This window comes from Micropterus dolomieu, linkage group LG15 (genome assembly GCF_021292245.1).
Source record: "Micropterus dolomieu isolate WLL.071019.BEF.003 ecotype Adirondacks linkage group LG15, ASM2129224v1, whole genome shotgun sequence".
NCBI classification, from domain to species: Eukaryota; Metazoa; Chordata; class Actinopteri; order Centrarchiformes; family Centrarchidae; genus Micropterus; species Micropterus dolomieu.
The window spans coordinates 21,258,729-21,274,732 of record NC_060164.1 but is presented as its reverse complement, the minus strand read 5'-3'; the positions used below and the strand labels follow the sequence as shown (position 1 = coordinate 21,274,732).

The window sequence follows — 16,004 nt, the reverse complement described above, 5'->3', positions numbered from 1 at the left end:
ATCACATCATAAGTAAGGTATAAATCACCAGAATCGACTCTTCCTACCCCATTAGATTTACAACAAAGTGACCTTACATGATTAAGCGTGAACAATGCATCTCTGGATGACTAGCATCCTGCAGGACATTATACAGCATGAGGTATGATTAAGCTGACAAGGTTTGTCTGTGCCTGTGATGGCCCCCACTGAATGGACATTAGGCAATTTGCCATACAGCTGTGTCCCAATAATTTAAAGACCTCCTGCTGGACGTCAGTTTGTGACATATTAGTTTAGAAAACAAACTCCACTGCTCTGACTTCAGTTAATTCTTTTCTAGGTTGTAAATGGCTTAAACCTAAATGGATGTCAGTATCTGTGTTTAATATATAAGTATGTGCAAATATGTCTTCTGATTATTAGCTGCTTGGTTTTGGCTGGCACACTGTGTGTGTGTGTGTGTGTGTGTATGTGTGTGTGCGTGCGCGCACGTTCTTTCTGGCTCCTTGACAGGCCAATGCAGCATGACCTTGTCTGTCAATGTGTTTTAGCACTGACTGGTAGAGCATGCAGGCTTTGTCAAAGCTCATAAGAGTGCTCTGCACCAGCCAGGCAGATGTCTGCATGGGACTGTGTGTGTGTGGTTTGCTGTGTTTTACTTGGTGAAGCGCAGTGGTCTGTGTCAGCATCATCAGCTGGTTGAGAAAGCACACACATACACCACTGTGTGTCCTGATATATTGGTGCTCAAAATATAAATGCTGTACTTTTTAGAAGATTTTACATATTATAGCAGCAGCACACAGAAATCATACTGTCATCGGCTCCCATTTCTTTACTACCATCTTAAGGAATCAATCTACAGATAGCAGTCCTGAAATGCGTTGGGTTCAAATTAATCAAACCCATTCCCAAGTCATACAGCCTGCACTTTACTAAGGAAACCTGCTCTGTGTTTGTATATTCATCTGTTAGAGTGAAGGAAACCTCTTGTTTTTATTTCTTTTTGCAGCATGAGGGATTAAGAAAGATTTTTAATAAAGAGCCTACTGAGAAACATAAATGTTTTTCACAGTTTTGAGAATCATATCATAGGCAAAACTCAACTCACTACTGGTTGATGTTTATGATTAAAGCATGGTTGAATTGGACTGAGTAGTACATATAAGGACAAACGGGCCATGATTGAAACCAGCGTTGCTATCATCAGGTTTTTATTTTTAGGCAAGTGGTGTCTACTTTAGCTTGTTTAACTAAATGTAAACTCTGTTTGCGTTCACAGTGTTGTGATTGAACTATAATGCATTTGAATGTTTTAGCATGTTGTGCAGGAAGAATGACACATTGTCAGTGTTTGGCTGCAACAAGCTGATGTTAATGATATCAGAGGGCAAGAATTTGTGGGGTAAGGTTAGGGAGATCTTTGGGCAATGGTGATGATACACACAGACACACGTGCTTGCACACAGGGACCACAGCTAAAGGCAAACAAAAACAACATCCAATTTCTTGACCACTTGCTCTGTTATTCCTGAAGGCAATGAGATGACTGAGCCTCTTACTCTTTTTCATAAACGCACAAACACATCCTTGAGGGTCTCAGAGTCAGTGTTCCTGTTTGCCCTGATGAATTACTTGATAAATCACAATGTATTTATATGAAATTAATCAAATTTGAAACATAAAATTGTGCAGTCTGTTTTAATTTTCAGCTCAAAACAGATCAACTTTTGCCATATTAAAGGAGGCTTTTTGCTCCAGTTTAACCTGGTGTACTGTCAGTTTAATTAGGCTGTATGTAGCTATGTCTTTGCCTGATGTTGTGCTCTGTAGCTGGTAAGAGAAGTAGGTAATCTTTCTGTTCTAGTAGTAGTCCTCATTCTCCCCTTGACTGGTTCATATTTAGAGTTGTCCGAGAGCAATACAAACAGTTGCAGCAGGAAACACACTCATATAGCCAAAAGTGTAGGCCTCCACTGCGTCACAGACATGATTACAATAAGACCTTGACCATCTTGCCCTGCAGCTCACTCCTGGTGGAATGAGATCATTTTTACTGGCTAGCTGATAGAGCTAAAGGACAGTAGTGTAGACTGTATTTATGACTGTGGGTGGGTGTGGGTGTGTGTATCCCCTGTCATGTCCTGTGTCCAGGCATGCTCCCAGGGCCGTGCTGAGTGAGTGATGAACATACAGTGGCAGGACCAGCGATGACTGTGTGAGATCCAGGCACTCAGGCCACACCGAAGGTTTGAAGGTTGGATAGTAGGAGGAGCAGGGGAGGCAGATGGATTTAGAGGCATGGAAAAGGCCTCAGCCTGGCTGTGGGGTGTATCTTCATTACAGAAGAGGAAAATGAACCCATGGGTTCACGAAAAGGTTATGTCTTAGACTTGATACGGGATGGGTAGAGGAAGACAGAAAAAGCTCGGACATGTGTAACACAAATTGTTGTAGGCAAATAATAGTAAAAATACAGATCCTTCAAAAATGTGTTTTCTTTATCCTTTCTTATTTGGGCAAGACACATACATCACAGAGGACTACCATAATTAAATTTTGTGCAACCATAAAAACATATTTATATATTCATTTATTGAATTGGAAAAGCTAAGGCTTCTAAAGTAGATGACATGATGGATTAATGTAGTCTCTGCCTGACCACTTTTCACAAAATATAAAGTGTATGTCTGAAGTAACAGTGTATTCATAAACAGGTGGAGAGAGTGCTGGAAGGGAGGGTTACAGTTGGAGAGTGAAAATGGGCGCTCTTGATGGAATCACATTACTTTGGAGGATGAAAACAGTGGAAAATGCTGGATGATATAAAGAACAGGAGTAATGGATGAGGGACTGGACATCCCTCGAAATGAGTTTGCACAGAATTGTAATCTAATAGGATTCAATTTAGATTATAGACTGACACAGGATTACTAACTTGTTAACTGATGATGGGAGTAGGAAGAAAAGGTGAGAGAGCAGTGTGATGTACTTCAGCTTTGTTGCTCCCAGGAAGATGTAAAATCTGTTTATTTTGCCAGTCTAAAGTAAATGCTTCTCCTTCCTCACTTTTACCTACAAAAGTGGCCTTGTTCTCTCTGAAGGACATGAAATGGCTGTGACGTCTGTGTCCTCCTTCTGTACTTTACTTCATTACTTTTTCTTATTTGCTCTTTCTTTTTTGTCCCTTCCTTACTTTATTCGTTCAAGCTTTCCATCCTTTCTGCCCATCCCTCCAGGAGCTATAGGGGATATATATCTTGGTTTATTACTAGCATAACCAGCTTTAAGACATATAATTGAAAGTCAAGTATAATTAAGTCAAGTCAATTTTACTCATATAGCCCAATATCACCAATCATAAATTTGCCTCAAGGGGCTTTACAGTCTGTACAGGATAAGAAACCCTCTGTCCTAAGACCCTCAATGTGTTGTATTACGCCTTTGTTTTACTGCAGATAGGACCACAGCTAAGCAGGGTTTCTTGAAAAAAGGTGTATTTGTGCTTGTGTGTGTAGCTTGTCACTCTGGAAGTGGCATCAGGCTGAGGACCTTTGGCATTCGCAGGTGGTGGACAGTGAATATCTGCCAGCCTCATCCATATCACCCACAGTACCCTCTCTCCTCCCACCATGCCTCACTGGTGGTCATCCTCTCTCCGTTCTTCTTCCACTTCTTCCACCCGCCCTCAATGCCATCCTCCCCTAGGGTGCCAGTGTTCCCTGCGAAGGTCTTGCGTGTGACAACATGTGTGATGAGTCTGTGTGACATGCCATGTGTGTATTTGTGATTTGTGGGGTGTGTATGTCCATGTGTGCATGCGCATGCTGGTGTGTATGCGTTTTATGTGTGACACAAGTGCAAGCCTTTCCTGCTACAAGACTGACATGAGTGTCTGTGAGGCTTTGCTCTTTTCAGACGTGCCTCACACTGGCAGTTGGAGTGTGTGTGTGTGTGTGTGTGTGTGTGTATGCCTGCCTGCCTTCTAGCGCCTTGCTAGAGACTGACGGCCCCTGACACCTGCCATTTGGACGCTTTTCTCTGTGAAAAATGTCATCGTCTTCAGACCCGACGTGTGTGTGTATGTATGTGTGTGTGTGTCTGTCTGTGTGAGACAGAGAGATTGTGCGTCCCTCAATTTGTCTCCCTGAGGTCAAGCTTTGCAGCTGACTGAACAATGGACCCAAGCTGTTTGAGCAGCCGGCACAGAGAAACTTATGTGTGTGTGTGTGTGTGTGTGTTTTTTACGAATATATTTTGGGCTGGTAATACGTGACACCACATCTCCTTCTCAGGCCAATCCAAGTATTTTGAACAAACTGAGTTTTGGACATAGGAAATGCAAGATTGAGCCATTATAGTATGACACTATATACCTGTAGAGGTCTGTGCATGCGATCCTCAGCGCTCTCAAGTCTCCAACTTGAAAGCCATTTAATTTTTTATACTACAACTGGCTAGCCAATTCCCATTGTGCTCCCCGGTGCCTTCATGGTAAAGCAGGTTACTTAATAACAATTTTTACCTGATGGAAGATTTTGTTTGTGTTAATTGCTCAGGTAACTTTAGTGAGGTTGCATTGAATGGAAATTGTGACTCAGTCAGAGTTCTCACAGTCAACCTGGTACATCCTAAATAAAGCCCTATATATAAAAAACAAACGGTGTTGAGATAATACCAGATAAATAAGGTTAAATAACACTGGTTAGTATAGATGTATATAAATAATACATTACTTAGCTTGCAATATATATTACTTGCTCCTCATTTGTGAATATCAGCAACTTTCATGTGGAACCATAACCTGGAGCTGAATTTTGGCATATATGATCTCAATGAAAAGAATACAGTCCACAATTAACAGTGAAATTAACTATGACTTCATGGACTAGCTTTTAACAAATTGCACTAGAATCATTTTTTAACATCTACAAAGTCATTAACTTTTGATGGAGATGCTTCAGATCCATATGACAAGCTCAAGATTTTGGACCCTTTGAAGAATCTTCTTGGGCCACATATTCACATTCTTTCTTTGTGCATGGGCCCTGAATAACTAGAAATACAGTAGTTTCTTAAAACCAAACATCAATTTTGCATTCTTTTTTTGACCAACAGTGCTGTTAAAGTTTGTAACTGTAAACTAAATATGTCCCATTTTTCCAAGTTGGACATTTTGTCTTAAAATGTAACAATATATTCATAGACAGGTGTAGCTTAAAAATCTTCTTTTCAATAAATTCTGTCTGTCTCTGACTCAACTCATACTTTTTGTCCAGTGTATCAGATTAGTTGGTGATGCTATTGCCCCTCTTCTTTTCTGACTGATCTGATGAGTTGTTTCTAATTAAGATTAGGACTGTGTGAGCCAGAAGGCTGTAATGAGGTATCAAAGTGTGTATCCATCTCTTCCTATGTTAGGTTTCATGAGGGGCCAGTCGTGTGTGTGTGTGTGTGTGTGTGTGTGTGTGTGTGTGTGTGTGTCACGCCCAACGGTGCATCTCAAAGACGAACAGATAGGGGAGCCAGTTTGTGACTTTGCCCCAGGATGGGACAGGGCTAAAGGCAGGCCTGTGTTTATGTGTGTATACAATTGAGAGCAAAAGACTGCGAATAAATGATAACCCTACAGGGCCACCAAGTCATCGCTTTACACCAAGGGGCGACCATTGACTTTGTGTCTACGAAAGTACGTGTGTGTCTCTCCACGCTTCGACCATCCACCCACTTAGGCCAGAGAGCTGGAGAGCAGACAACCTTCTGCTGACTGCCAGGATGATGCCCTCAGTATGATGAATGCCATGGACGCTATGGCATGAGGGCTCAGAGCTGTATCCATGACAGTGCTGTTACCCAGCAGCCCCAGCGGCAGCCTTAATTAAGTTAGACATGATAGCGGCTCGTGGCCTCCCTTTCTTTTCTCCCCATATCCTCTTATCCTGATTTTTTTGTATGTTCCTAATTATATGTTTTATTTTTTTTACTTTTGTCTGCCTCATCTCTCTCCTTTTGTTTCTTTTTGTTATTCTGGTTCTTTTTCTTGAACAAAAGGCAACGTAAGGCACTCCCACTCTTGAACTTGACCTGCCATACTGTCTCTGAATAAGGGTGGAAAGGAGGTTAGAGGTGTGCATTCTGTTTTTCCCATGTGGCATAACAGAAAGCCTTGTCTGTCTTCATACTCTGTGTATAAAGAGAGAGCTGCATGAGATTGGGGTAGTGTGGACATTTTTGAATGATGATCATTTAATCTTCTCAGCATAAATAAATGCGTGTGCGTGTATGTGTGTGAGACAGTGTGTGTCGGGTTAATGACCAGCTCTGCTTTATCCTCCTTGAAGGTCATGTGCCAGTGCTCGTTAGTAGTGTCACCATGTCGATATGTCAGCTGTCAGCATGATGGATTGGGAGTTAACAAAAAGAACAGTGAGGCGGAGGAAGCGATGAATAGAGAGGATGGGAGAGAGGGAAACGGAGAAAGGGAGGACAAGTTCATTTAAATGTGATTCTCATCAGAAGGCCTCTGCCACTCCTCATTAACAAGATACTTGTAATTGGCAAGGTTGTTGTGGCAAGGTCCAGGCCTCTGGGAATGTGTATGTGTGTGTGAGAGAGAGAGCATGAGTGTGTACCACAGAAGGCCTCATTCTGTGCTGTGGACATTGGGGAGGTGCTGACCTCCTCGTCATATTGTTCCGCCCTGAGGATAAAGCCCCACTTTCTTCTTCCAATCCTCCTCTTCTCTCTCCATCCACCCGAGAGAATAGAAGGACTACACAACATGACAGCGTCAGTTGTATGTCGGTAGCATTAACACGGGTATCAGTGGCTTTGTTGTACCACCATCCTGTCTCTGTGGTGATGGATGATAAGCGGCCTGCTTTAGACTGAATGCATTAACATCGGAAATGGTATAATTTGTTGCCATGTAAACCATGTTGTCATGTAGAAACTTTTTTGTTGTCAAGTTCTATTATCTATCTAAAACATCAATAATACAGAAATTGGCATATGAACCTCAGCTCAATTTCAGCTGAATTAAATGGAACTTTGCAAGTTTGCAAGGGGGGAGTTATTTGAAATATGAATAAAGGTGTATTTGCATGTGCAAAAAGACCTTTACATCTAGTAGTAATTAGTTGCAATCTCTTATTAAAGAAGTCATTCACTATTGATTGTAATTTCCAACCTGTCATATTTTCACAAAAATATCCAGTCTTAGTCCTAAATATTAACAGTAATTTAAATATTGCTTCTAATTTGATATCTAAACAGGTACATTATGGCATTAAAATAGACTAAGCACTACTTTAATGAATATTTATTAGGACTGAACGGTATAAATGTGGCTGGATCAAGCTTGTGCTTGTTTTTGTGTTTCAGATGGAAATGTCTCTTTTCACCTAAAAAGCCCACTAAAATCTGAAAAACTCTGAAAATATTTCAGGTGGAAGTAGGACATACAGTGTCTGAATCTTTACGTGCCATATTTTAAATGTTTGTTGATGAAATGTGGGACTTGTGATGCTTGTGACAACAGTTTGTGTCTGCATGAACATACACTGTGAAAGCAGTTTTTACCTCATATTTTAGTGGACAGTTTCATTAGAAAACTAGAGACACACTTTGTTCCCTTCACTAATTAGTTTAAGCTGTTGGCTGCAATTCAGAAGTTGACTGCAAATTTTGGAGAAATCTGTGGGAAATGAGTCATTATGCAAAAATTTTATTTTTTGTTATCAGGTTTACACAAGAATGAAGTAAAGCTTATCATCTTATTGATGTTCTGGGCAAGAACTGTACATCTTATTCTCAATTTCAGTCATGACAGTAATGTACTGACAAATAGCAGTACACCCCAGTGACCTCTAGATGGCTGTAGTGTCATATAAATGGTGAGCACACTGTCCAGGTCTATTGACAGTGTGTTTTTTTTTTTTTTGATAATGTGGTTATTTTTACCTGCTGTCAGCTGAATAAGAATTCCTAGAGGAATTTGAAAGATTGTAATTGGACTGTTAATTTTAAGGCAGGACGACGGTGATGGTGCTATTTTGGCCAAAATGTCTGTAATGCAAGCTACAAAGGGTCAACCAGAGTCAAATGAGGAACCAGTTTGAGAAGTTGTCAGTTGTATTATTTAAGGAGCAAGACAATGGCAATTAATTTCCTTGCCATTATGTTTTTCAAGTAGTGATAACTAACTCAGTATGTTTTTTTATTTCCTCCCTTTGCTATTTCCTCCCTTTGCTATTTCCTCCTTCTGCTTCACTGCCCAACCTGCCTTATTAATATTTTTTAATTTTTAATCTCTGTACCATCATCTACCCTTTCCCTCTTTTTTTTTCTTTCCCTTTCTTTCCCCAGTATAACCAATGAGGCAGGAGCATCCATCTACAGTGTGAGTCCTGAGGCTGTTAAAGAGATGCCAGACTTGGACCCCAACCTTAGGAGTGCAGGTATGCTAGCCATTATTATTTTTCTTGGCCATGCTTTAAATGCGTCTTTGTATTTAGCAAAGTTACTGGTGTTGTGGAACTTTAAGCTATCGCTAATTTCCTAGATTAATTGTTTTGTCAATAAAATGTCGTGAAAAATTACCATTTCATAGAGCCCAAGGTGACCTAATCACATTTTTTGTTTTGTCCAACCAGCAAAAAAAAATCCGAACATAATAATGATAAAGATTGGTTTTGTCATTTAAGTAACACAAAGTGATCATAATACTGGTGAGGACAAAGCATAATAGTTGAAAACTAATGCGTAATTTTCTGTTTTTCAAACACTAACAAGCTAATTTTTTACCACTCTCTTACCAGCAACATGCTATATTGTCACATTATCAATGAATTTCTAGCATTGTTATTAGATTCTCTTATGTGTCTCCTGCTTTCCTTTGCCTCTCTCCCTCCTTCTCTCGCTTGCTACCTCTCCCTTACCCACTCCACATACTATATCATTGAAAACACAGTAGCATGAAAAAGAATCAATGTGTAGAACAAATGTTTCCAGCAGACTTCCTCTATAAAAGCCATAAATCAAGTGAGGCTGGATTATTCCTCACTAGCTTGCTGTGGTCAGCAGCATTGAGAGCCATGGAGAGCCATATTTATACTCTTAATGAAAGCCATGAGAAGTATACAGTGTTTAACTTTGGATAGGTATAAAAAGAGGGGGTGCTGAGCGAGGACACTTTGGTTACAGAGTCAGATGTGGTGACGGTGTCTGTCTGTTTTACCTTTGGGGGGAAGTATGTGTGTTTCTGCCTCTGTCTATATGAATAGGCATGTACCATAGTATTAAGGGAATTGTGAGTTATAAGCACCTTCCATCCCCCGCGACCCTGTACGCAGGGTAAGCGGTTGACAATGGATGGATGGAGGCACCTTCCATCTTCTATTTTTGGGAGATCTAGGGACACCTAGTGGTGACAGGTGATATTTCAACCATTCTCCGTGAGGACTGTTTTTGTGTTCAGCTTATTACTGTGCTCCTCTCCAATCCAAAACAGAGTGAGAAAATAGAAGAGTGACCACAAAGAAAGAAATTATTTGAGTGTCAGTTTTCCTGGACAATTTTCACTTACTGAATGCCTGTTGAATCAGTGCTGCATCTTTTCAGTTGCATTATTTTAATTAACACTTTCCAACAAAATCAATGCACCCACAACACAGTGGTACCACCGTCCCACCTGAATGCTAAATGTCACATTCTACCTCTTTTCCTGAGAATTGTGTGAACGGGGCCTTCCTCTCTTTTCGCTTTCTTCATTGCTTTCAGTTTTTGTAGAACTGTATTTGGCTCATAAAGTTTCAATAAGTGCATTACGCTCCATTTACAATTCGGCTCTTCTCAGAGAGAGAGAGAGAGAGAGAAGGAGAGAATAGATTGAAAGAGTATTGCAGAGTTTTGGTGGTACACTGAGCAAGGCCACGGTTGAAACTCCATCCCTGTCTAAATATTATCTCAGGCAGCAGCCTCCCACCACAGCCAGAGGAGAGGAGAGCCATTGATTCCAGACATACTCCCTCTATTACATCCCATCCCTCTCTTTCTCTTTATCTGTCCGTTCCTCCTTAAAGATCTAAGTCTGAATCATCGCTGACCACTGAAATTCAACCACACACATAATGAACACATACAAGACAGTGGCAAGCAGCAGCACAGGAAGGATGGGGAAGGGGACAAACTGTGTCCTGTAACTTCTGATTCATCATAGTGTGTTGAATCCTAAAATAGATGTGTTTAAGATTTTGGTCAACCTCTATTCCTTGATAGAAGTCAAACCATTAGAGCAAATTAGATACATCATGATAGAGAGATAAATAACTATTTAACAGTTTTGAAGTGCGTTTATTATTTTCACTTGTTCCAACTTTGAAAGTTAGAAGAATAATAAGGTAAGGTGTTAACAGACAGAGTTGCCACGTCCTTTGTATTTTAAAGGGACAGGAATGTGAACAGTTATTTGGTCGTGTTATTCTCTCCCTCTCTGTGTGCCTGTGTGTGTCGGGGATGATGTCATGTATTATGGTGTGTATGTGAGTTAGGTTGTTTGTAATTTTTCTTCTTGTCACTAGGGCCTGCCAGCGTATTCATGGAAAAGACATTTGGCTTCATGTGCAGCAGCATGCTGATTCCTTACAGCCTCCATCGTTAAAAGCAACCCTGCTTCAGTCGAAACAGACTGTGTTTGTTTATTTGTGTGCTACATTTGGCTGTGTGTGCACAATTCTAGTTAAATTAGTGGTTTTAAGGGTTCATGGCTCCAGCATCTATCAGGAGCTAAATGACAGGTGCAAAGACTCCAGTTGAAAGCAAGCTTTAATTACTATCATTGGGGGTGGAGGAATGACAATTAGGTTTGTCCTCCCCTCAGGCCAACCATGTAATATGAGGACAATTTGCATATTCAGTAATTATAAATTGTATGGATTTGCATTTTCAATAAATGTGATTCAGATAGCAAGTTGTGTTGAAAACACAAACCATAGAATCTCATGCTTGCTTCCTCTTTGTGTGTGGATGTGCATGTTGCGCGTGTGTCTGTGTGGGTGTGTTTGTGCGTGCATGTTGACAGTGTCCATTGGAAGACGTGTCCAAGATCCACTGGCTGAGCTTGTGAAGATTGATCCTAAACATATTGGCATTGGAACATACCAGGTAAGTCTGTTTTTGCTTTTTCTGTTGGGACGCTCCTTGTGGGTAAGAGCTTCTTGTCCCTGGGCAGTGGAACATCTGCTATGTGTTACACTCAAGCAAAGAGCAGAGAAGAAGAAGTGTGTGTGTGCGTGCGTGCGTGTGTGTGGTGGTGATTGGTGTAAAAGCACATTAGCAATAAACCATGATGGTACACACGTGTATTGTTAAAGCACTGCTATAGTCTGCTGTAATTACTTATTTGCTATAAAATGGCAAAGATGCGCCATGAATGTTTTTAATTGTTCTCTGTATTGTCTTATTTATTTAACCAGCATGGTCTCTTTAAGTGAGTCCTGACCAAAATGGCAGCATGATTATCGGACAGGAACCAACGTACAACCAACATTCACAGAAGGAATAATAATAATAATAATCTTTATTTGTAGACCACTTTTCAAAAACAAGTTACAAAGTGCTTTAACAAGTGTAAAGACAATAATACCCAAAAAACAATAATACCCAAAAAAACAATAATACAAAAACAATACAAGATTATGACTAAGACTAAAATACACATTTAAGATAAATATAAAATTAGTAACTAGAATAAAATAAAGTCAAATAAGATCGGGAAAAGCTCTCCTATAAAAGTATGTTTTAAGAAGGGACTTAAAAGAGTTCACTGACTCAGCCGACCTGATTTCCTCAGGCAGGCTGTTCCAGAGCCTCGGGGCCCTGACAGCAAACGCTCTGTCCCCTTTAGTTTTCAGTCGAGACTCTGGAACAGACAACAGACCTCTGCTCGAGGATCTCAAGGTACGTGCTGGTGTGTATGGGACTAAAAGTTCAGAAATATAACAAGGTGAGAGGCCATGAAGAGCTTTAAAAGAGATCAATAGAATTTTAAAGTCAATTCTAAAACATACTGGGAGCCAGTGTAATGAAGCTAAAACAGGGGTAATGTGGTCATATTTCTTTGTTCTGGTTAAAAGCCTGGCAGCTGAGTTCTGGACAGTCTGGAGTCGATCAGTAGATTTTTGAGTTAAAAAGATAAAAAGGCTGTTGCAATAATCCAGGTGTGATAAGGTGAAGGTGTGTAAAATGGTCTTGGTGTCCTTAAAAGTTAAGAATAAGAGAGGAGAAGAGCATAACAACATAACATTAAAAAATTGCAGTTGTATATTTCAAGCCTTAAAACATCAGTCTTTAAAAACACAGTGACTGGCATTACCTTGTATTCTATGCAGTATGTACAGTGTGCTCTGGTCTGCTGTTAATTTTACTATTTTACTAGTTTAGTTTTGTCTTTTGTAATTCTGGCAAAGCAGAAATTGGGACTTGAGGCATAAATGCGAGTAAGGGATTGAAGATGTAATGGGTCGAATGAGAAAAACTTGGAGGTTGAGAGAAGAGAGGCAAGCAGGGAAGTAGATAAACTTGGCTGAGGCCTGTGTCAACAGATGATGCTAAGGGTGACAGCTAATTCAATTAATGGAGATCAGGCATGACGTATGTTTGGACATTTGTTTTTTTTTCTTGCCTGCGCACTGCCCATATGCGTTTAAGTGTGTGTGGAGATGATATAACAGTTAGCTCAGTGTTGATTTTGTTCATTGCAAGTGTGTGTGTGTGTGTGTGTGTGTGTAATTGTGCGAGAAAGGCAATATAAGCATTAGGTCAGCGTGCTTACTATTTACACCAGTTATTAAAGCAGTTCTCCCATATATGGTAGGTTGTGGGGGGAAAAAGGGTGAGGGAGAGGATGGAGATGGGAACAAAATGGATTGAGGATGACGAAGGCAAGTAGAATAAGGTCAGACTATCAGACTGGAAGCTAAACATGAGACAACCAATAGCGAGCAATGCAGTTGTCATAGCATCCAAGTAATAGCTCTAACAAATAGTCTTAGGTTATCTTGATTTATTTTTTTATTTAAAAGACAGGAGCATTATCAGGAGATGGATAGATGGATAGATAAATAGATAGTCTTCAGTAAAGCAATCTTTTGGTTCTAGTGGAAGAATTCCTGTTTTGCTGATGGAAGTGCATAGGCCATTCAGTGACAAGGCAGCAGTGAGAGAGAGCAGTCGATGTAAGGCTGAGTGTAGGGCCGCAAGTCATGATTTCTTTCATGATTGATTTATCAATTGAAACAATAGTCAAACAACAGTAAATTGCCCAGTTTGATCAAAGTGGGATGTTTTTCTTTCACATTTTTTCAGTCCACAGTGATCTAAAACAGGGAAAGGCAGCAAATCCTTAGATTTCAGAAGCTGAAATTGGAATTTTTTGTTTGAAATCAGTTATCAGAAATTGTTGTCAATAATTTTTTCTTCATTAGCTAACGGATTCATTTACTAGCCTTATTGTTTCAGTTCTAGTGTTGAGTCTACCTTGGGATTTAGAGAAGACTTATACATCCTGTACACTAAGCCAGTGATGTACAGCACATACATTATGGTTGAGATTTATTTATACTTTCTAACATTTAGCACTTGCACTTGGGCCACGTAAAAGTCATTTGCTGGTGTTGGCGGACAGAGTACATTTCAGTATAAAGAAAGAATATCCCAATTGGAAGTCACTCAAATTAGATGGGGAAGAGAAGGAAGGGGGGTTAAAACAAGGACACCAGAGGGGAGAATTGAAAGCAAGGGGAGGAGGTCATATTGTGCAAGTGCTTGTGCTTATGTATGTGTGACTGAGTGTGTTAGGTCACAGGCCCGTGTCTCTCATCACGTCCTGACTGGGCTCTCTGGGGTGCCTGGAGTTCTACACCTCCCGCTCTCAGATCATGTGACTAGGTCAACAAATGATAATATAACCGGGTAAATAAACTCTGGTTGCTGACAGATATGAGATGGGACATCACTTTGACCTGCGTGTCAGCTCACGCGAACACACACACACACACGTACACACCGGACTCCCTATCCCTTTTCAGAGTCTACGTGTGTGTATGTTTGCATTCGTGTATATACATTTGTTTTGTGTGGAAGAATGAGTGTGAGAAAAGTGAACTCCTGCATATGTGTGCTTTCTAGCAAGTTCTTTTGTGTGATTCATGGCATTCTGAGCTTTCTGAAGGTTTATTGCCATTAGACCCAAAAAGCATAGGGCAGATGTAACTCTAGACAGCTGGCACAGCATGCTCCCTCTTTCTCCCTCCCTCTGCTGACCCAGTGAGTGACAGCTCTGAGAGAAAGGAGGAAATGAGCTGAGGGCTAAAAAAGTGAGGCCCATTAAAATCACATTGGACATAACTATTGGTGTGGGAACACTGTTTTCACTACAGCACCACTAGCTGACAGGTTTTTCTGGATACTGACTTTGAATGGAGAGACAATGCTATTAGGATTAGGACAATGCTATGTGTATTAGTGCTTACCAGTAGTACAAAACATTTAAAAGGCGACTGATAATCTTCAGGATTTAAGAATAATTGTATTTATAGTTCAGAACACTTACATGGACAAACACATTAGGAGTATAGTATCCTGTATAATTAGATACTTAGTGGGTGTGGCCTTTGGACAGCTCCTTCATCTGTCAATAAGCCCTTGATGTTGCTGTGCTCTGTTGACAGCTGGGTAATTCCCAGGGGTGTGTAACTAACTGCTACTGGAAAGTACACACAGATATACACACTGCTGTGTAAGAAAACATTGCCCACAAGCCGGATATTAAAGAAACTGTCACTCTTCCCCACACCTCTTTTAACCGTTCTCCTTCTGTCATTCCATCTTTTTGCTAGAATTTTCCAGCTTTTGTCCCAATGACTCCCCTTCCTCTGCTTTTTAAGCTTATTAGAACCATGTATCAGTTGAGCCCAAAAATAGTATTGATATTTGAGGGTTTAAAAAACCTGATAAAAATAAATCAACAAAAGAACATCTCTTTGGCATTTCTGAGCTGCCGGTCAGCATGTTAATCGGCATCGGCCGACACCTACACTCACAAGGCCGATATACAAAATATGTCTGTGGACACAACTGCAGCAGCCTTGTCAGTGTTGCTGCTGTGGAACGATGTTAGTGCTCCCCATCATGAGTTTTAGGAAGGTGGTGAAAAAGTTAGTTTTAAGCCCTAAATCTTCTTTTTAAAGAGGTGGTATTATGCTAATTTTCATGTTAAAAATTATATTTAGGGGTTGTACCAGAACAGGTTTACATGGTTTAATTTTCTAAAAACACCATATTTTTCTCATACTGCACATTGCTGCAGCTCCTCTTTTCACCCTGAGCTGTACACTCCGCTCTTGAGCTACAGAGTGATGCATCTTACTTCACATGCACATCTTACTGCACATGCGCAGTTCCCAGGTAAGGACTACTAGCCAATCAGAAGCAGAGAAGGGCGGGTCGTAAGAAACAAGGTAGTGTGATCCAAATCAAAGCCGTTTCAGGCGACCGTAACCTAGCAGATGGTATAAGTTACTCACAAGTCCACAACCATACAACATCATTGTTCAACATCTTACAATAAACCACTACAAAAATCACCATATTTCAACTCGATTTTACATAAAAATTGGCCGAACAATTTGAACGTTTGCTCAGTAGCTTTCACATCAGGTGTAACGTTAGCATTATAGCTATAACTTTATCTGTGTTAGCCAGCGTTTACAACAACTCCGCATTTGAACAGTCTGTGAAGTTACATTGCCGTGTTTATTTTAAATATAATTCACAACCAATAAAGCGTACTTACAGGTTGTGATTGTGAATTTCCAGGCCCAAACAGAGTCGGAGTTGCATTGTCTTTTAGGACTAAACGTTGAGCTGTTGCCGGTGTTCTAACGATCTATGCTGCCTTGCCGAAAAATGCTACCATAGCGCAAATCGATAAACTCGACTCTACTCGGCCCTGCTCCGTTTTC

The 16,004-nt window shown here is 40.4% G+C and overlaps 1 protein-coding gene across 3 annotated transcripts in view; it reads left to right on the top strand.

Annotated features, from left to right (window-relative positions):
• Positions 1 to 16,004, top strand: part of srbd1 (S1 RNA binding domain 1) — a 60,352-nt gene that overhangs the window by 23,457 nt on the left and 20,891 nt on the right. For all 3 annotated transcript variants that reach the window (XM_046070187.1, XM_046070185.1, XM_046070186.1), the window contains exons 15-16: positions 8,350 to 8,441; positions 11,063 to 11,145. In XM_046070187.1, the coding sequence (XP_045926143.1) occupies positions 8,350 to 8,441; positions 11,063 to 11,145 (175 nt within the window). The remainder of the gene's footprint in view (positions 1 to 8,349; positions 8,442 to 11,062; positions 11,146 to 16,004) is intronic.